Source organism: Ursus maritimus, unplaced genomic scaffold (genome assembly GCF_017311325.1).
Source record: "Ursus maritimus isolate PB19 unplaced genomic scaffold, ASM1731132v1 scaffold_31, whole genome shotgun sequence".
In the NCBI taxonomy this organism is placed as follows: Eukaryota; Metazoa; Chordata; class Mammalia; order Carnivora; family Ursidae; genus Ursus; species Ursus maritimus.
The window spans coordinates 17705779-17727981 of NW_024425675.1; the positions used below are offsets into that span (position 1 = coordinate 17705779).

A 22203-nucleotide genomic window follows, 5' to 3' on the forward strand; every position below is an offset into this window, starting at 1 on the left:
TATTGGGTACCTACTATGAGCCACAAAATAGGAAAATCATTATCTTATGAATATAAACTCGGTAATTCTAAGTAAAATATGACCAAATAATCAGAAGCACATCAAAAGAACAATGTAGCATAACTAAAATGGATTTTGTTTTGGGAAGTATAATAACAATTTAGTACTTAGGAATTCTGTTACTGTTATTCAACACGCTAATAACTGGAAAGAGCAAAACTATGTATTGGAAAATATTTGACAAAATGCAGCGTTTTCCAATTGGTTTTAATCTTTCAGTACAATTAGGACAAATGCATTCTACTACCGAAGTGTATGTTGTTTACTGGCTTTGTGTGTAGTGTATGTGTGTTTATATTTCTGTTTAAGCACAAACATGCACGTGTATGTCCAAATCCAGTAGCATGCTACGTGGTAAAACCTTAAAAGCATTCTCACTAAAATAATGGATAAAACAAGGACGTCTACCTTTGGCACTGTTATTTAATGTTGTTGTGGATTGTTAGGTAATGTACTCATGCAGGAGAAATAGCATATAAGCATTAAGGAGGATTCTAAAGAATAATGGTGTAGGCCTGGAAAACAAAAATGTACTGTCCTAAAAATAGTATGAGGAACAATTAGTGCATTTAAGAAGGAGGCTGTTTACAAAAATATGATAACCAATAGCTTACTATATATATAAACAAAGACGTGTTAGAAAATATAATAGAAGAAAGTTTCTATTTATAGTACCAACAAGAAACTTACAAACACTGAGAAATAAGGAACAAGCAATCTGCATGACCCAGGGGGGAATAAAAGATATTTGAAAAAAAAAATTGGCAATATGGCTGAATATTGTACAAATTTCAGTTCTCTTTAGATTAAGTAAAATTTACTGAAATTGTCAAAAGTTGTTTTCTAACCTACGAAGTTTTTCCTAAAGTTTAAATGACAGTTAAGTCTGAGCACAGTCAGGAGACTTTCTGCAAAAAGAAATAATAGAGCTAGTAGGAGGACCAATAAAACTGCTCATCAGCATGTGATTAACAGTGCTGCCACACTGAGCTGACCTAATGTTCTCTGAAAGCAAAGGTGTTCTTATGACTTCTATGGCCGATTATAGAAAAAGAATAGAGTTCCTTTAGGTTTCAAATATCAACTTATTAAAGTTAATTTGAGTATCTCCATAACTCCTTTCTTGAATTTCAACACATTTATGTCGAATCCCAGGTTAAATAAACTCGTGAATGGTTTGACTGATTATTTCTTGTATAACTGCACTACATTTGATTTTTTTTTTAGAAGATCACTATTTTGAAGAATCCTTTAAAATGGTAAATTTTATGCCAGCCTGTATTGGAGGCAGTGACTCTGCTTACTTCTTTCAGATTCGAGACATACAATGCTCCCGATGTAAAAGATTATTTCATTTTTACTCTCGTTTTAGAAACATAGCTTTAATCAACCCGTATTCAGTTAGGAAATCAGTAAGTTGCTTATCCCGGTCGCCCTGTGCTGACAGTCTCTCTAACTTGAGTGTGATGTGCTGTCCGATCGCACTGCTCTGCCTGGTGTTTCCTGACAGACTGGTCAGGGCGTGGTTTGCACATTGTTTCCCTGAGACCCCAGGGATTCAGAGGTGCTGTAGGAACTTTTCAATATTTAATTTTGTTTTTATGTTACATATACACCTTAAACTACTTCAAAGCCTGTGATTTAAAAATGATAGACACATACATTCAAACTTTTAATACAATAGAGAGAACTGATGTGTTCCTGAGGTTAATTCACTCTTTACAGAACTCAGAATGAAGCTTGTCCTGCCTTATTCATGTCCTTGAACTTCTTGGAAATGTGTCATAATTAGGAAAGTTGTGATTCTAGTCTGGTTGCGTGTTTCTGGCTAAGCATATACACTAAGTGCTTAATGAGAATTGGAAAACCTATGACTTGTTTCTGTGTACAGCAGACCCCCTTATCCACGTGGGAATATATTCCAGGACCCCCAATGGATGCCTGAACCCTCAGATAGTACCGAACCCTGTATATATACCATGTTTATTCCTATACATACATACCTATGATTAACGTAATTTATAAATTAGGCACAGTAAGAGATTAACAACAATAACTAATGATAAAATATAACAATTATAACTATACTTTAATAAAAATTATGTGATTGCGGTCTCTCTCTCTCTCTCAAAATATCATATTGTACTCACCCTTCTTCTTGTGATAGTGTGAGGTGACAAGATGCCTACATGAGGAGATGAAGTGAGGTGAATGACATAGGCATTGTGACGTTAGGGTTAGACTACTAATGACCTGACCATAAGTCAGAAGGAGAATCTTCTTTTCTGGACCCTGATTGACTGGGGTTGACTGAAACTGGAAAGTGAAACCACAGATAAGGGAGGGACCACTGTACTGTATTTATCTTCTGATACATAAAATAGAAGCAAAATAGCATATTTTTCGACTGCTTAACCCAATAAAGGTTATATTGATTAATATTATCTGTTACCTTTTGAAGTTTTTTGACTACACACAACTGTAAAACAGTATAATAATTGTGGATATCTGAAAATGGGACCTTTTTTCATCTGGTGATATTTTAACAGAGATCTACATGGAAGGGATGGTGGCTAGTCAGTATATCACATTTCCTAAATAATAAATATTATTGATAGAGAGGTGTTAAAAATTTTCATTGACCCTATGCTAAAAATTCATTAATTATAGAATGTTCTCTATGTTTGACTCCAGAAAACACAGCAGTGTTAGACTTGAGATGTCAAGAGCCATGAAACACTTAGGATTCAGGAAGTTAGCATTCCAGCTCTGCTTCAGCCAACTCTGAGTCTTGGGGGAAGTCACTTAGGTTTCAGAGCTTTGAATTACTCCTCCAACTTCCTTCATAAGATTGCTTTGGGAAGTTAGGTTAACTGAAGTTAATTTGGAAAATGTTAAGTGTTGTATAAACTTCTGAGTATTATAAATAAAACTGCTAAGGGTTATAATTTCTGATATATTCAGTTATAATTAGTTAGCATTTTTCCTTCTTCCCTATTGTGTGCATCTTTTTATATTTTTTTCCCCCAATGTTCGTTCCTTAGGGCATTACAGTAGAAGAGTTTGACAAATTGTCTTTCAATATGATTTTAATGAGCCCTCCCTGTCAACCATTCACCAGGTATGTATTTAAATATTTCTCTGTTGAGGAAGAGTACTTGCAAGAGATTCATTAAATCAAATTATACCATAGTTTCAAGCATGGACACTTTGAAGACTATTAGCTGCATTTTCATAATTTTGACAATTTTCATAAATAATTCCTTTTATGTATTCAGATTTGTAATTCAGCATTAATCATAAAGGAAATAGCAATTACTACCAAATGAGCAAAGCAGTTTGGTCGATAGAAGATATGTAGAGACTGTATGGGACCTCTTTTATACCTACCTACGATACAATATTTATTTCTGACCTAAGTTACCTTAAATTAATTAAACTAATGAGTATTCAGAAATATCTTTCTAACTGATTAATAAAGTAAATTTTCATAATATTCAATTCCCAAATTACTTAATTGTAAAATTTAAAAGCTAATCAAGAATGCATTTGTGAATTTTATGTTTCTCAGAATTTAAATGTACATTGAGTAATTCTGACTTTATATAGCTATTTTGCAATTCGTGTTTTTTTATTATGTGGTATTTATTTGGCTGTGTGTTTCAGGGAATTAGATCTTAGATGAAATCTTGACTAACCCATCTTCATTTAGATATTTTTAATTTTAAATAATAGTAACTGGAGCACCTAGGTGGTGCAGTTGTTAAGCGTCTGCCTTCGGCTCAGGGCGTGATCCCAGCGTTCTGGGATCGAGCCCCACATCAGGCTCCTCCGCTGTGAGCCTGCTTCTTCCTCTCCCACTCCCCCTGCTTGTGTTCCCTCTCTCACTGGCTGTCTCTCTCTGTCAAATAAATAAATAAAATCTTTAAAAAAGAATAAATAATAACAATCCTCCATCTTACATGGAGTATGCCATTTAATTTAACAAGCCTATGGGATATTATCATCATCTTATAGGTGAGAATCTGAGGTATAGAAAGATTAAGTAACTTTTTTTAGGCCATACAATTAGAAAATGTCAGAGCCAGGATTTATCAGTTATTTTATATATTCCTATTTAAATGTATAAGATGATTTTAAGTGAGATAGCACATGTAATAACAATTCTAATTTAAATGAATATTCTCGTGCTTAATTTACATGTTGTTTTGCTTTATTTAAACAACTCTCTAGGAAATTAATTCCCCACGGACTTATTGTGCACTTATAAGCCAGACGTTGCTTTTGATACTATAGTTCCCATCCTCAAGGAGCTTATAGCCAAAGGGAATGACTGACAAATAATTATCATATAATGTAATATAAGCTATATAATCAATGAATGCTGGAAGTGCTGTGAGAGCACAGAGGAGAAAATGGCTTGCTGCATGCCAGAAAACAGGAGTTCTTTGAGAGGCAATATCTGAACTGTGTCTGAAAGCAGACTGGGAATTTATCAGAGAAGGCAGAGAGCATTCCACGTAAAGATGCCTCCAAACATATGCAAGCAGATGGCCTGTTTAACTACAGTAAGTAGGAGGTACCGAACAGAATGCAGCCCCAGCACTGTGTAGCCTCATCCATTACAGCACTGGGCCTCCTGTGTCTTCCCTACTACCAGCAGCCCAACTCCAGCTGCTGATGGCAGCTGTAACTGATTCTGTAATACTGTCATCATTGCAACGCTGAGAGGAAAGGGACACACTGAGAAGACCCCAAGATTTCTGAGGTATCTGTTCAACTCCACTAAGTGTCCATCTGACCCTCAGAGCCACAGATGATTCTGGCCCTGCTGGAAGGTATGAGGGAACTGACACGTGATATTAAGTAACTCATCTAAGGCAGTGAAGCTAGTAAGTAAACAAGTCTTAAACTCTGGTCCTGTTTCTACTACCCAGGCCCAGTCCAAGTCTTCATTTCTGCTTGATTCTTGATCACATTGAATCTTACTTGTAAGATCTAATTGCTAGTCCAGATATTGCCTGTTTACATGTCCTGTTCTGACCTAGTTAGTCTAACCAAGTTGTAATTCCTGCTTGTAGAATCAAGCATTCAGGTTAAGCCTCTACTGTTTACATTGGACAAAATTATTTTAGTCTTACCTACTATGGTCTGCTTAGATGGTGATTACTTTTCAGTGCCATTACTCTATGTTGCCACGCTACCCAACCACCTCATTCATCTGAACTTTTGTTGTCTCATCTGGGAAAGAGCAAAAGGTGTCATCAACCAGGTGTGTGTGTGTGTGTATGTGTGTGTGTGTGTGTGTGTGTGTGTCTGTGTGTCTGTGTGTCTTTCCTAAACAAAGTGATTTTAAGAGGGTAATTAATTTTATTCTCTATTGACTATTTGTTCTTCTTCCCTAATGTAAGTCATTTGGCATATTGTTTTATAATAAGCGTATTTATTAAATAGGCAAGGCTTTTTTCATTTTAATTGAGTAAATGCATTTTGTTTTCTATAGCAACAAAGATGATCATATTTTTTGTGAACACCAACTAATTTCAGTTCTCTCAGTTTTGATGTTTTAAAAGTGATTTGGTATCTTCCTGTAAGGAAGATTCTTGGTGAATTTTATTTGTACCTTCTTTATTCTTCAGAATTGGCCTGCAAGGTGATGTGACTGATCCAAGGACGAATAGCCTCTTATATATTCTAGATATTCTCCCAAGGTAAAAACTTAGATTTTTGTACAAGCTTACCTTAAATTTAAAACTTTGGATCTGGAAGAATGTGATATTTGTCATTGTATAGAGATTAGCAGCTTATACATGCAGCCTTCGGATACTGTGCATGTCATTTATCTTCTTCTGCCATGACTGGTAGAGTAACTGCAAATGTTTGCCAATTCTGTGGTTGCCACTATAGTGAGTGACAGGGAATTACATCTAATAGCTAAATTCTGTTGCCTCTCCTTACAGTGTTAATGCAAATGATTCTAATGTTAGTGGATGCTGTTGTCCAAGGCCTGGAGATTTGTGTGAACCCTAGAAGCTGCCATTCTATATAAATGGCAGCCCTTTCAGTTGTGCAGTTCAGAGCCTCTGTGTGAACTCATGTTTTCTGATAAAGTTCAGTGGAAATTAACATTTCAAATGTTAACTTTATTAGCTATGCCATTTTTATGGGGAAAATGAATAAAATATAAGTTGTGTCTATCCTCTATAATATCCTTTTATAAAAAGAGAGAGTTCAGAAAATTACCTCCCACAAGTGAGGATTTTCTTCTTACCTCTTAGTAATGACATGTTTAGAATTCCATTTGTTTTTGTTTTTGTTTTAGGTTACAAAAATTACCGAAATATATTCTTTTAGAAAATGTTAAAGGCTTTGAAGTATCTTCTACAAGGTAAAAATGTATTTGCTTTGTGTTCATCTCAGACTTGGTATATTGTAAGAGCCATTGTGAAATAAAGATCTTAAAAATAAACCCACACATTCTGACATTTTACATATATTATATATTTTATTCATCAATAATGATTTTGACTAAATATAAAGTTTCAAAAAGTTAGGTTCACCTGATTCTCTTCCATTTTGATATGTTTGAATTTTTGCAGAATGAGCACTCAATTTTAGCTGCTTATATTGTTGCCTCTTTCTTTGGAAATAGGGATGTTCTCAGTAGGAAATGTTCTGTTGATAGGCATTTTCTGTCCTGCAGTTAGGAGAAGCAAGCCCATCAGAGCCCTTTCAGGTGGTAGCCCAGCCAGAAAGTATCCATGTCCTTGAACTGGCTGCTGTCTGATTAGTGCTTGCCCATCCGATTTGCTACAGATAGAGTTCTATCCCAGTAGCAAATTTATCATCAGTGGACTAGTGATTCTAACTCTGGATAGAATATAGCCCCCGTCGGGATAAATTATGTGGCAGCTTTATTTACTTATAATAGAAATCATCTCTATCTTTTTTTGAGAAATATAATTTCTCAGATACTGGACTTAATAATTAAGATCATTCACAATTTTTCGTACTAGGATCATTCACTTTCGAAACAACTTGGGTGGAGATACAGTTTTCACATAAAATGAAGTTTTATGTATAATTTTTTATATAAGAACCCTATTTCCAACTACAGGGTGAAAGCTTTTCTTTTTTCTTATTCTTTTTTTCAGAGACCTGTTAATACAAACATTAGAAAATTGCGGTTTTCAGTACCAAGAATTTCTATTATCTCCAACCTCTGTAGGTACCACAATTATCAACTTTCCTATAAATTTTCCTAAAGGGAATTTGACTCAGTAAAAAGAATAGCTCTATTTTGAATATTAAACTTAAATCTTGAAATTGTTCAGGCATGGGTCTTACTTTATAAAGAATATTGTACAGGCATATAGATTTATTTATACATATTTTATGGAAAATATGTAGCTTGAAGAGAGTATATACATTTCTTTCTTTTTTTTTTAAAGGTTTTATTTATTTAACAGAGAGAGAGAGAGAGAGAGAGAGAGAGAGCACAAGCAGGGGGGAGGGCAGGCAGAGGGAGAAGCAGGCTCCCTGCTGAACAAGGAGCCTCACATGGGGCTGGGACGCTGGGATCATTACCTAAGCTGAACGCAGACACTTAACCGACTGTGCCACCCAGGGGTTCCAAGAATATAAATTTCTTTTCACACAGAAAATAAAGGATAGTATATTTTGAAAATCTGTGACATTTGGTATTTCCTGATTTGGAAATGCTTCAAAATCATCCAAAATGGTAAACAAAATGAACATGTGATAGTTTTCTAATCAGTTTTTTTGGGACATACCATTAAAAATGCAAACACTGTGAAATCTTGCCATTTTTCAATGACATGGATGGAGCTAGAGGGTGTAATGCTAAGAAAAATAGGTCAGTCAGAGAAAGACAAATATCATATGATTTTACTAATATGTGGAATTTAAGAAAGAAAACAAATGAGCAAAGGAAAAAAAAGAGAGAGACAAACCAAGAAAACAGACTTTTAACTATAGAGAACAAACTGATGGTTACCAGGGGGGTGGGGGATGGGTTAAACAGGGGATGGGGATTAAGGAGTGCCCTTGTGATGAGCACGGGGTGTTCTATGTGACAAATAACTAAATTCTACACCCGAAACTAATATAACACTGTATGTTAACTATACTGGAATTAAAATTAAATTTAAACTAAATTAAAATGCAAACATTGCTTCTATTTCATGAATATGAAATTGAAGTAAGTGGTTATATTTGGAAGATCTTTTATATTACAAGTATCACGATCTGCTTTTTCTTTTATCATTGTGTTTGTTAGCCTCTTATTATCTTTAGCCTATTATACAGTTATTTGCCCTGAAATTAAAAGAAAATCCATTTCAAAAATTAGATGTACATGTACTATGGAAATTGGCATTATGTCTGATCTCATTAAGTTTATTTCATATTTATTGCCTTCTAACTTAAAATTTAGTGCATCCTCCTTTTTTAATAAAGTGAGGCAATAAATAGCCAATAGCTATATTTGAATTTTATTTTTTATGATCATTATTAATAATGAATGTGAGAATGTCTATATAACTTCTTATCTGGGAAATAGAAAATGAAAGTGACTCAAAGACATGACTCATCAGATTCAATCTCTGTTCATTCAAATAAAGGTACAAAGCACCAATTTAAAAGGTTTAAGAATTTGCTACAAAGTATTAAAAGGTTTAAAAATTTGCTACACACTCTTCTACATATCAGTAACAGAATTTTTTCTGGCAGAAACTAAATGCATACCTGTATGAGGTTTTTTGTTAGGTGCAACAGCTGATACTGGTCTCTTTAATTTCCTTATAGTAACTAACTGCTCTGCTTTACTCCAGCTTGGCATTCCAAATTCAAGGCTACGATATTTCCTTATTGCAAAACTTCAGTCAGAACCATTACCTTTTCAAGTCCCTGGTCAGGTATTATTATTATTATTATTATTATTATTAATCTACTGTAAGTATATCTCAGTCATCTAATTTATTTCAAGAACTACTTTGTGGAAGCTTCTATGTGTCCTACTGAGCCGATTAGTAAATAGACCATGACCTAGGTCTATTTCCTAGGGCTTTTTCCTTTCCTGGTACTGTTTTTATTGTTTTAAACAAGACAAAAAACTTTTCTTCCATTATTAGAAAAAAATATAAGTTGAAAAAACTATCATCAGTGCTGTTATCCTCCTTTTCCCCTATCATTTCCCTTTTGACCATTGACTATTTTGTATCTGTCATTTTACCCCCAGTAGAAGCCATTGATTGTTTTTGATAAAATTCAATTACACTGTCCTAACAATGGCTTAACACTATTTTAACACATTGGTTGCATTTTCTTTGAAGTCAGTGCTGTTTAGCCTTAATTGACTAAAATATAGTGATTAGTACAGGCTAGGATAAAATGTTCAATTTCTATAGATAGGTTCTCTAATTATGCAAGTAACTGTACATCTTTCCATCAAAATTGCTGTGGAAAACAGAGTTTTAGTGGTTCAGTGAAGTTCTCCTTAATAGTCACAGGTAAGAACTCAAAAGTCAAGTCCTACTAATAGGGGGTCAATCGTGTCATTTGGATCCCCTGCCCTACAATACCAATACATCTCTTCTTCCATAGTGATCAATTCCAAAAATAATGTTACAAACTATACTAACAAAGACATCAGCATTAAAAATTCCTGGAACTGATTTTCTTTTACAACATAGGACGTTATGGTTACATGTTTTGCAGAAACAAGGTTTTCCTATGGGACTCAACGAGTAGAAATAACCTTTCAGGGGAAAAAGTGGTTTCCCTTTTTTAATTACTAGTTTTCCTTTAGCTCATGGGTGTGCTCCAGTTTTTCTTTTTTAGTGAAGGAGTATGGCAAACTTTGATCCAATGAACATTTTCTGGGAATGTTAATGTTACTTTCTTTTCTTTTTTTTTAATGCTGTGCCTTTTGTTCCCATGACTTATTCATTCCATAACTAATGTTGCTTTCTAAAGTTCTTTTAAAAATATGATTCTGTATCTATATTCAGCATATTTCCTATTGCTTTGTGGAATGTTTTTATTAATAAATACAGCAAGCAGTAATTCCATGAAATAAATCAGTTGTAGCCTGATGACACGATAGCTATATGATGAAAAACTTATAATAATTTGTATACATACCAGTAAATCAGAATTCCTGTGTTTTTAATGACAACTCTATAAAGGCTAAAGACATTTTTTGCATAATGTTGACTAGACATTATTAATTTGTTATTTATTTTTAATAAAGCTTTTACAGGCTGTGTATTTTCACTTAATGCCAGGTACTGATGGAGTTCCCCAAAACTGAATCTGAACATCTAGAAAGAAATACAATAGATGGAGAAAATAAAATTGAAAGAAAGAAAATTGAGCCAAATATTTGCGTAGATAAGAGCAGACAATGTTCTGGAAAAGAGGCCATTCTTTTCAAGCTTGAAACTGTAGAAGAAATCGACCGGAAACTTCACCAGGACAGTGATCTCTCTGTGCAAATGCTAAAAGATTTTCTTGAAGATGATGTTGACGTGAATCAGTATTTTTTACCGCCAAAATCATTGCTGCGATACGCTCTTTTGTTAGACATTGTTAAGCCCACTTGCAGAAGGTCCACATGCTTTACCAAAGGGTAGGTTTTAAAGAGAAACTCTAAATGGGATATTCAAAATAGCCAGGTTTTTATGACTATTGTTTCTTTCAGTTCTTCTCAAAACAAGGAGCATTTTACAAAATGTTTCTGCCAGAATGATTTTTTTTTTTTTTTTTTTTTTGCCCGTAATTGCCTGCTTTCGTGTTCCAATAGAATGCACGAGTGAAAATTCCTTCTGGCAGAACATTATGTGCACAACCCACAAAAGTGCTCATAAAACACAATGCCGTTTGTTTGGTGACCTTCATAAGAGCTTAATTACCCTTGGTGGAAACATGGTTTCTGTAGATACCGAATGGCTACTTTTTAACACCTTTCTTTTCATGGCACACCAGACCTCAAAAATTTATGTTCACTCTCATAATCAATGTATAAGAAGAAATTAAATTTTAATATCAAGAAATAAAGTTAAATCATCTGGTGTCCATTAAAGCATATTTAAATTTTATTCAGTTTTTTAAAATAAGTAATATATTTTTATGGTTCAAAATTCGAAGGTACAAAGATCGTGAGACTCCTTCCCTGTTTATCTCTTACTCATCCAATTTTCCTCCTTACATGCAACCAGAAATTTCAATTTACTGTCTAATCTTCCGAAGGTATTATGTGTGAGGGTGTATTTAAATATACATGTATATTTTACCCCACTTTTTAAGTAAATGGTAATATACTGTATCTTTTATGTGCTTTTTTCATTACACAATATACACTGGACATTATTACTTATGAGTACATAAAGAACTTTTCCATTATCGTGGCATAATATAATATCTCTTATTGGTTACCTTTGGGTTATTTTTTGAATGTTAATATGTTTTTCATCAATTTTTTAAAACCTACAAAGAAGGGGAAAATTAGGCCTCTCCAGAAAATTTTATGAAAGATTCCCTGTCTCTGCTTTGTTAATGCCACTCAACCTCATTTGATGAGTAAGTGTAGTGTTTGAAACTTGAAGCTTTCTCTTTTCACCTACTAGTTAGCTTTCATGCACGCTGTGTCCCGATACAACCATACCAGATTTATTCTGATTTTATCTTGTACTTCCAGGGCAACTGGTTTATTACTTTGCATTGCCTTAAAAGACTTGACTCAGCTGTTGTCTGTTTCCAAGGATGATAAGACAAGACTTATCAGTTTGGTAATAAAAAACAACCTTGAAATTCTTTTGTAATTATAAAGATGGTATAAAGGAAGCCTTACTATAAAAGTCTGTTTTAGTGTAGATAATATAAACATGCACACACACACACACACACACACACACACACACACACGATAATATGAGAAAACAGATTTGCAAAAGTACTTTTCCCTGGTGTGTCTTTATATTTTAAATTGGTCTGTTTGGGAAAAAAATTGTGATAGTACGTTGAACAGCTAGCTTGGCAGTGATCTTAGGGGAAGAAATATTACTAATACCTTGTATTTCTGTAGCTTTTTATACTTTTAATACCGTTTTTTATACAACGGTCTCTTTGTTGTATGAAGAAAAGTGAAAACACCGTGTCACAGTAAGAGGCAGACGCATGTTCAGTGGGCCTGTGTTTGTCACAGTACTGGAGAGTGGGCTGTTCAGTTCATAAGGAGAAATGATGGTTCAGGCATTATAAAAAATAGTAGCAATTTGTTTTCACCTACATAGCATTTGGTTTAATGTGGTAGGGATGCCGATATTGAATAGAATTTGGATTTAAGGTCCTAATAAATGCATGCTTTCTAGTGATGAACATTAAGAAACTGATAATCCAAAGTAATGATAATTAATAATGCATAATTCAAAGTGGTTTTTACACAACTCAAAACACTATGCCAAGTTTAGTGTCTGAGAAGTTTGAATAGAATGATCTTATGTCTTTCACCCAGGAATTTTTCACTTACAGAGCACATTTATGTTTCAGACTATTTCAGAAGGATGTAACTATGTAGATTGATTAATTCATTCAAGAAATATTTAAGAAATTTCACATTAACAAATACATTAGATGCTGCATAATACACGTGTTAATGTTTCAGTTATGGAAGCTACATAGAAGGGACAGGATCTGTGTTACAGACGACTGAGGATGTGCAGGTATTGTATATGCTTTAGAACTAAAATATTTGAAAATTATTTTAAGTAAATCTATTTAATACTTAAAATTTGAGAATATTAAAATAATTTTACATGTTTAATTGGGAATGAATATACATATTACTCATATATACATATATTATACATAATGTAATGTATATAATTCTTTACTGTAGAATAAATCTTTTTGTTTCTTGTTGCTAGATTAGTTTATCTATGAAGAATATTTTGTTTCACTTTCTCTTTTCTTATTTTCACCTTTGGTATTCTTTTTATTGCACAAGGAGTAAATTGAAATGCAGCATACAATTGTTAATGTTCTTTAAAATTATGCACTAATATCTTAATGTTCCTTTGGGTCACACACTATAAAACTGCCTTTCAGGGGAAGAAATCTACATTTTAGCAAGGCTCTTGATTAATACTTTAATTGTAAACTCTTCATGCATCATAGTTGAAAGCAAGCTTGATAGGCTACAAAAATATTTTATACTTTTGAATAATTTTGAAGAGAAATCATGTCATCTTCTTTTATACTGAATTAAACTCTTACCATTAGTAAAATTTACCCATGATAAAAATCCTGTTAGGGGCAAATGGATTTGAGAATTTATATTTACCAAATGTATTTTATCATTTTAAGAAAATAATTTGATGAAATTGATCATAAACAGTAAACATTTTAATGATGTACTCGTTAGCATTGTAAAGATTTCATTTGTTGATCAGATTTCTTTTTCGTATCTTTCATTGTATTTCTTTTATGTCATATTGCCATTGTTTATTTCTTATGATTTAATTTTTGAAGGATCAAAAATGACAGGTAAACTGAAAGTTTCCTGATTTGTTCAACATTAGGCTTTAATGTTTCATTTTCAAAGTTAATTTGCCATTGATGAGCCAATTATAGAATGCATTGCAAGAGACATTTTGCCCTGTGCATTTTGCTACCGGGTATTACAGCACACTATTATGTTCATCCTTTTTAAAGTATCTCACAAGAGATGATCTTAACTTAACAAATCTACTTGCACTCTACTTTATCAGTTATCTTGGCTGTTTTCTTACAGATTGAGGATATCTACAAATCCCTTACCAATTTGTCACAAGAAGAAAAGATAACAAAATTGTTAATGCTTAAACTTCGATATTTCACTCCTAAAGAAATAGCAAATCTCCTTGGATTTCCTTCAGAGTTCGGTATGTGGGGTACATGCAGACCCCAGTTTTCATTTATTAAAGGTCCTAGAGTTCAGTAGTGACTCATAGGTGTATTTTATGAATAAACCCTAGCCCAGACAGATGGATGTAAGAAACCTTCTTCCTTTCCTGATCATGCCATTTTTGACATTTTCCTTCCCTCAATTTCTGCTTTTGTTTTTAACCTAAGTCCATTCCTTTCAGCCTCCATGCTCTCTCCCTTTACTCCAGTAATGGTCCCGAGTTGTTTTCAGGGAAGAAGGGCCAAATCTGCCATTTCTCACCTCTCCCCACGATGGTTTTTAATAGCATTTCCGTCTCCAGCTTTATTTTCTTGATTCCAGAAGTCGTGTTCTAATAATCCCACACTAGGTCTTGTGAAAGAATACTTAGAATTATCGTTTTTATGAAGAAATTAAAAGATTGTAAAGGAATTAATTTATTTTTTTGGTGGTGAGTGTATTTGTATTTATTCTCTTCAGAGACACATACTTAACAGTTATGTACCTTTTGTCCTCCCTATAAGTGGAGAAAAGAGAATGTGGAGAGGTGGTCTAGGAAAGTTTTCCTAATGGAAAGAAAGGGTTTACTCAGGAACACGTATGCCAGAATGGACAAAAGATTATGGAGTCCGAGGCAGGGAATCTCAAGAGCAAAAATGAAGATGCAGTTGCAGAGTGAGAAAGACTCAGTCCTAACTCCTTTGCAGTCCAGGAAATCCAGGGATTGTTGCCCTTAAGAGATTGGACACATTGCCCTTGCCTTGTAGAGTGCCCTGCCCCATCCCTGATCTCTCCTTCCTGGCACCTGTGCTCTCCGTGGTACTGATTGCTATCAGTTTCGTAGGCTGGGTGGGTGTGTGGCCAGTACCTGGCTCGTGGTGATGGGGGAAAGACAGACCTTCTAATGTGCTTCCAGGACTACGCAAAGAGGAAATATATTTTTGATAACTCTGGGGGTTTGGATGCAGAAAAGGCCAAACTTTTCTAAATCCAATATTGTTGTAATATTAATACAGTACTATTTTGGAAACAGAAAATGGGTTAAATAGATCATGTTTTAAATTCTAAATAATGGATTTACAGATGAGGTTTTGGAACATATCCTTCTGTACATTGGGAATAAACTGTATAATTTGACCGTCCTCTTGGTATTTGGCTCTCTGAGTGTAGTCACAGCAACCAGGTTTATTTTGTAACTCTCTGCCTTTTTCTTGGTGATCTCATTCAGTCACAAATATCCTGGGGAGTGTTATTTAAGAAAAACACAAACTTTCCTTGTCTTAGTCTATGTCACAAAATGAGTGAGAACATCATAAAACAAATAAAGAGCTGAGAGTTGGACTCAGGAATTTAATTCCCAGTCTGCCTTTTTGCTTACTTTTTTTTTTTTTTGGAAGAACAATCAAAGGTACTTTCCATAGCACTAAAGAGAGAAGAGAGTTACTATCTAATTACTAATTCCTATGTTTTGCGTGCGTATTTCTTTAAGCAGTAGTAGTCACTGCAGAAATACTGACACTTAGCATGGGCCCAGAGTCAGACTGAGCGAGTTTGAATCCTAGCAGCATCTTAACCCCTCTGCTTTAGTTTATACCTCTGTAGTATGGGGGTCATCACAGCACCAATTTCATAGGGTCGCTGTTACTGTTAAGTGAGTTAACATAAATGCTTACACGCTATCTGACACACAATATAAAATTCAAATGTGAGCTTTTATTTTTAAAAATCATGGACATTTATTTGCTTTCATAGCGTTTACTTCATAAGTAGTTTTTTTATCATTTAAAAATTTTACATAGGTAAATTAAGATTTTTCACAGTTCTCTGAAAATATATGTATAATATATACAAGAAAGCCTTTTTACTTGCTTAACCTTCTTTAAAATATGTGCTATATTTGTATAATCAGGCCTGACTAATGTCACCACTGAAAGCACTGTGACAGACTGTCCTTTATGTGTGCTTCCAACATGATTGACTTTGAATCTGGAATGGGCATTGTTTGAGCTGCTTGTCCACTGTCAACAATGGATTTGCATCGACCCTTTATACGTTCATATGTTTTGTGCTGGTTCTTTTTGTGGCTAGTGGCATGCATTCGTGAGATAGCAAGCTTTGGAAGAGGCCACTAACCTACACTTACAGAATGAAAGCTGCTATTTTGACCTTGTTAATGCTATGTTTCTTTGTTTTTGAAGATTATTATTTTTTTAATGTACCTAAGTTTTTAAAAAGTCACCTTTTAATTTAAAAAAGTTATATCTGTATATAAAATGCACAAGCATATATATATATATATATATAATTTTTACAAGTCTGACTTGTTCGCTTTCAAACCTTTCTTATGCTGTGATGTAATCATAATATTACAAAAGGTCATACCTGGAATATTCTAAACTTCTGAGATCTATTTGTATCTCTGTCTAATTTGAATGAAATAATTTTTTAGATGACTAATGTGCTTGCCTAAGACATATTATCTTTATAATAGCGATTTTATGATCTTGCTCAATTGCAAATATAATTTTATTATGTAATCACTTATTTTATTGCAGTAAGTATAATGTCAAGTGTTGATGAAGCAACTTTATCATAATCAACTCTTCCTTCTTGTCCTCAAAAATATATATAATTTGCTTTTCTTTATAGTTTTTAATTATTTCCTTCATTTTATTATATAAATTGCTTTTCCTTTATTTAATTGCTATGCCAGAGGATACGGAATATGAAAATTGTAACTAACCTTATAGTGGTATACTTCATGGACAGTCTTTCATGTTGCTATTTGCAAGGCTTTGTTCTAGCAAATTTTGTATCTGTGGGCCATTTTGTTTGGAAAAAGAATATAGCAAATGAAAGTCCAATATGAGAAAGTGCACTTGTGGAAACAATATAAAAAACAACTGTGAGAGACTTATATCCAGAATATATAAAGAACTCTCAGAGCTCAACAATAAAAAGGAAAATGATTCAATTAAAAATGGGTGAAGGATTTGAATAGATATTTTTCGAAGAATATAGATAAATGGCCAGTAAGCACATGAAAAGATGTCTGCAGTTATTAGGGAAATGTAAATCAAAACCATAAGAAGATACCACGTCACAAAAAGACAAACAATAACAGTGTTGACAAAGGTGTGGAGAATTCAGATCCCTTATGCATTGATGGTGGGAATATAAAATGGTGCAGCTACTTTGGAGAACAGTTTGGGAGTTCCTCAAATGTTAGATGTGGAATTTCTGTATAAGTCAGCATTTTCACCGCTAGGCATGTATCCAAGAGAGCTGAAAACATGTCCACACAAAAATATGTACATAATGTTTATAACAGCATTATTCATAATTGAAAAGTAGAAACAACCCAATGTCTATCAGTGGATAAATGGATAAATAAAGTGTGGTATATGCACGCGATAGAATAATGTTTAGCTATAAAGACGACGGAGTATTGGTACATCATGTTGCTTTGCTTCTTAGATTCCACATAAAGTGAGATCATTGAGTATTTGTCCTTTTTGCTCTGACTTACTTCACATAGTATAATGCCCTCAAGGTCCATCTGTATTGTTGCAAATGGCCAGATTTCATTCTTTTTTATGACTGAATACTATTCCTGTGTGTGTGTGTGTGTGTGTGTGTGTGTGTGTGTGTGTTGTTTTCATATCTTGGCTATTATAAATAAGCTTCAATGAATGTGGGGTGAATATATCTTTTCAAATTAGTTTTCATTTTTAGCCAATGAATACCCAGAAGTGAAATTATTGGCTCATACAGTAGTTCTATTTTTAATTTGTTGGGGAACCTTCATACTATTTTCCATAGTGGCTGCACCAATATACATTCCCTCAATATATTTTGTGTATTAATCCCTTATCAGATACATGATTTGCAAATATTTTCTCCCATTCGGTAGATTGTGTTTTTAGTTTGTTGATAATTTTCTTTGCTTTGTTGTGCAAAAGCTTTTTAGTTTAATGTAGGCCCACTTGTTTATTTTTACTTTTTTTGCCTTTGCCTTTGGAGTCAGATCCAAAAAATTGTTGCCAAGACTGATGTGAAGAAGCTTATTTCACTGCCTGTGTTTTCCTTTAGGAGTTGATGGTTTCAGGTCTTACATTCTCGTCTTTAATCCATTTTGAGTTCATTTTTCTGTATCAGAGCAGAACTTCCAGCTTTGTTCTTTCACAGATTGCCTTGACTATTTAGGGTCCTTTGTGAATCCATATGAATTCTAGGATTGTGTATTTCACTTCTGTCAAAAATGCCATTGGAATGTTGATAGGTATTGCCTTGAATATGTAGACTGCTTTGGGTAGTGGGCGTTTTACTAATAATTCTTTCAATCCACTAGCACAGACTATCTTTCCATTTGTGTCTTCTTTCAGTTCTTTCATTAGTGTCTTACAATTTTTAGTGTATAGATCTTTTAGCTCCTTGATTAAATTTATTCCTAGATATTTTATTCTTCTTGGTAGAACTGTAAATGGGATTGTTTTCTTAATTTCTCTTTCTGATAGTTTGTTGTCAGTATGTAGAAACACAACAGATCTTTGAATATTAATTTTATATCCTGAAACTTCACTGAATTCATATATTAGTTTTGACACGTTGTTTTTGGTGGAGTTTTTGGGGGTTTTATATATATATAATAATGTCATCAACAAATTGTGTCAATTTTGCTTTTTCATTTCTACTTTGGATGCCTGTTATCTCTTTCTTTGCCTAATTGCTCTGGATCAGACTTCCAGTACTGTGTTGAGTAAAAGTGGGAAGAGTGGGCATCCTTGTCTTGTTCCTGATCTTAGAGGAAAACTTTTAACCTTTTACTTTCAAGTATGATGTTAGCTGTGAGCCAGCTTTCTTTTTGAAGTAATAAAAATGTTCTGGAATTAAATAGTGGAGATGTATGCACAACTCTGACTATTCTAAAAACGACTGAATTGTACGTTTTAAAAGGGTGAATTTTATCTCCATAAAGCTGTTATTAAGTAAAGGAAACCAACTGTGAAATAATGGTAGCCACTACTTTTCCTAAAGTGCTTTACAATTCAGATTTTGATGAGTTTCGTGGATGTTATGGGTGTACTTATGTGTACACTGAGCATAATACGTGATATAATATCACATTGTATAGGCAATGTAATCTTGTGTTTTTGGCTTTAGATTTTCATTTGTTAATTGAATTTCATGGAAATCTTAGGGACTTATTTATGTGAACGACCACTGTGTTCTTACTAAAGGATACATCATCCTTTTATCTCTGGAAGTTAATATTTTAAATGAATGTATTGTAAATTGTTATCTCTCTTTTCTAGGATTTCCTGAGAAGATAACAGTGAAACAGCGTTATCGTCTACTTGGAAATAGTCTCAATGTGCATGTAGTAGCTAAACTAATCAAAATCCTATACGAATAATTTAAAAATGACTCTGAGAGATGGTCACATTATTTCTTCATATCCAGATGGTAATTCTGAAATTCTGTTTTGAGTTGATTTTGATGAAATTCAACTAAACTATTTTTATCTCTTTAAAAAGAAATTTGGATTTATCATAAAAATGCCAGTTTTTTTTCCTAAATTTGTATTACTGTATTTTGTAAAGCAGAAATTATTATTATGCTTTAGGAGAATATATTTTCATACGAAATTGCTAAATATACATGTAAAGTGTTCTCTTTTTAATATTACGATATCAACAAATTTAAGAACCTTGGAGTTTGAATGTCTACATGAGTATTTTATGAAGTGTTGTGACAGGCATAGTATAGTGAACCTGAGATAATTATGTTTTTAAATGTTAATTAAACAAATTGCTTTATGAATCCTATCATTTTTTTGTTAGATGATTAATTCCTCATTCTAAAACGATGATTCTAATTCTGGCCTGTTTCAAACATTGAATGTTTTACTTAATTCCAATCCTTTAAACATTTCTTAATTGTATCTAAACAGATGCATATAACATTTTAAAACAAATTATGGTCATTCAGGGTTATACAACAGTCTGAAGAAAATGTCAGAAAAATAATCCTAAATTCTTGATTACCTCTCCATTGGAAGCTACAGAAGATGTAGGTATACGTTATCTGATTATCTTTAATTCTACCTCCATCTGAACCAGGAATCTTCATTGTTCCTTCTTCTTTTGTAAATAACTTTCCTTCAGTTTGCTATCATGAGAGCTTGCTTTTGTCTTCCTTCCCGCTTCTTCTTGGAAGTTAAATTTTCCATTATGTTCTAAGGATGTAGCATGACATTCAGATTTTAGGGAGGAAACTCTGCCCTCTGACCCTAATTTATATGACTGTTCTGTGAATTAGCTTTTTAAACTTTCTCTTTCTCTCTCAGTAGGCTTCTTGGAATTAGGGTTTCTAATCACTGTCTTGTATCATAAATCCTGTGGTTTTGATTTCAGTGACAAAAGCAAGTGACAAGAAGAAGAAAATTGAAATAAGACCCGACAATTGTATCACAAAATAAAAATGATATTTTTATTCTTAAAAGATAATCATTTTGATGTGGAGAAATTGGAACTCTGTTCACTGCTGGTGGAAATATAAAATGGTGCAGCTACTGCAGAAAACAGATGATGATTCCTTTAAAATAAATAAACATACAATTACCATATGGTCCGGCAATTCCACTTCTGGGTATTTACCCAAAAGGATTGAAAGTAAGGACTTGAACAGATATTTGTACACTAATGTTCGGCATTATTCACAATGGCCAAAGAATGGAAACAATCAAAGTGTCCATCAGTGGATGAATGGATAAACAAAACGTGTATACATCCAGTGGAATATTATTGAACCATGAGAGGAAAGAAGTTCTGACACATACAACAACATAGATGATCCTTGAGGATATTATGGTTGGTGAAATAAGCCAGGCACAAGAGGACAAATTTTCTGTAATTCCGCTTATATGGGGTATGTGAAAGCATCAAGTTCATAGAGACAGAAAGTAGACGAGGCATTACCAGGGCTTGGGGCACCTGGGGAATGGGAGTTTGTGTTTACTGGGTACAGAGTTTCTGTTTGGGGTGGTGCAAAAGTTCTGGGGATAGATGGTGGTGATGGTTGCACAGCAGTGTAAATGTGCTTACTGCCACCGAACTGTGTACTTAACAGTCATTAAAAGGGCAAGTTTTATGTTATATGCATTTTACTACAACTTAACAAAAAACACACTCATTCCCCACCACCATTTTTTTCAGAAAATCTCATAGATAAATATGGATATAGGGAAGTTGTAGGCCATATATGTATCAATGATCACATCTACATTTTGTGTATGGTGTTTAACGACAAACCTTATTATAAGTCTCAGAAATTTTAGTATACAACAATCTGAAATTACTTTGGCACACTTTCACTAGTTTCTCTTCACTGCTGAAAGAATCTTACTAATAAAAGGGTTCAGAGTTTTACTATGATTAAGCTATAATTATAGTGTCCTATGCCCATTGAGCAATGTTACACAAAGTAAGTGTTGAGTCCAGTGCACCAACTATAAACCCAGGAAAGCTCTGTAGAGTGTTTTCTTCCTAACTAGAAGACAGAATATTGCTTTGTGAATTTTTTAAATTATTGAAATATATTCATGGGGATATGATTCTTGCCCTTGAAAATAAAAAAGTAGCAAGGATAAAACTCACACCTTAATGAAGACATATTTAACAGTGTGATTTTTATAGTTTATATGTACATGCAAAATTAATCTTAAAAGTGTTATTTTATTGAATGCCTACCCTATGTTATTGGTAATAAGTATGCCTAACATTTGTTCTAGAAATCCTATTTTCTGATGTTTGGACTTACTGATTTATGCAGTATTTTGGAAACTATAACCTCTTCTTCTAGAAAGAACTATATGCAATGAAATCTTTGCCATTTCTAACAGTAAACTGATTTTTTATCCTCCTTTTTGTATTACTTCTTTTGGTGCTCTTTCAAATTGCTTGCCAAATAATTTTAAGTTATTACCCTGCCTCATACTTTTAGCAACTTTTTTGGATCCAGAAACAATGAGCAAGAGATAACCAAATGAATTAATACAAACAAGATGAATCATACTGGAAAACTTTTTTGAGGAGGAGATGGGTAGTCATCATATGAGAGGGTGCTGGAGCTTCATAGTCCTAAGGGGCAGTAGAGCCAAGTGACAGCAGGGAGGGCACGGATCACCCTGTTACTAT

The 22203-nt window shown here is 33.6% G+C and overlaps 1 protein-coding gene across 5 annotated transcripts in view; it reads left to right on the plus strand.

Annotated features, from left to right (window-relative positions):
• Nucleotides 1–20487, plus strand: part of TRDMT1 (tRNA aspartic acid methyltransferase 1) — a 57201-nt gene extending 36714 nt beyond the window's left edge. For 2 of the 5 annotated variants that reach the window (XM_008692038.2, XM_008692040.2), the window contains 9 exons: nt 3105–3181; nt 5700–5771; nt 6383–6448; nt 7215–7284; nt 8913–8996; nt 10368–10711; nt 12746–12803; nt 13874–14003; nt 19321–19833. In XM_008692038.2, coding sequence (XP_008690260.1) covers nt 3105–3181; nt 5700–5771; nt 6383–6448; nt 7215–7284; nt 8913–8996; nt 10368–10711; nt 12746–12803; nt 13874–14003; nt 19321–19421 — 1002 coding nt within the window. In that variant the 3' untranslated portion in view covers nt 19422–19833. Of the gene's footprint in view, nt 1–3104; nt 3182–5699; nt 5772–6382; nt 6449–7214; nt 7285–8912; nt 8997–10367; nt 10712–12745; nt 12804–13873; nt 14004–19320; nt 19834–19958 lie in introns of those variants that run through there. The other 3 variants (XR_568946.2, XR_005838925.1, XM_008692039.2) reach the window with 3 other exon arrangements.
• The last annotated feature ends 1716 nt before the right edge of the window (nt 20488–22203 follow it).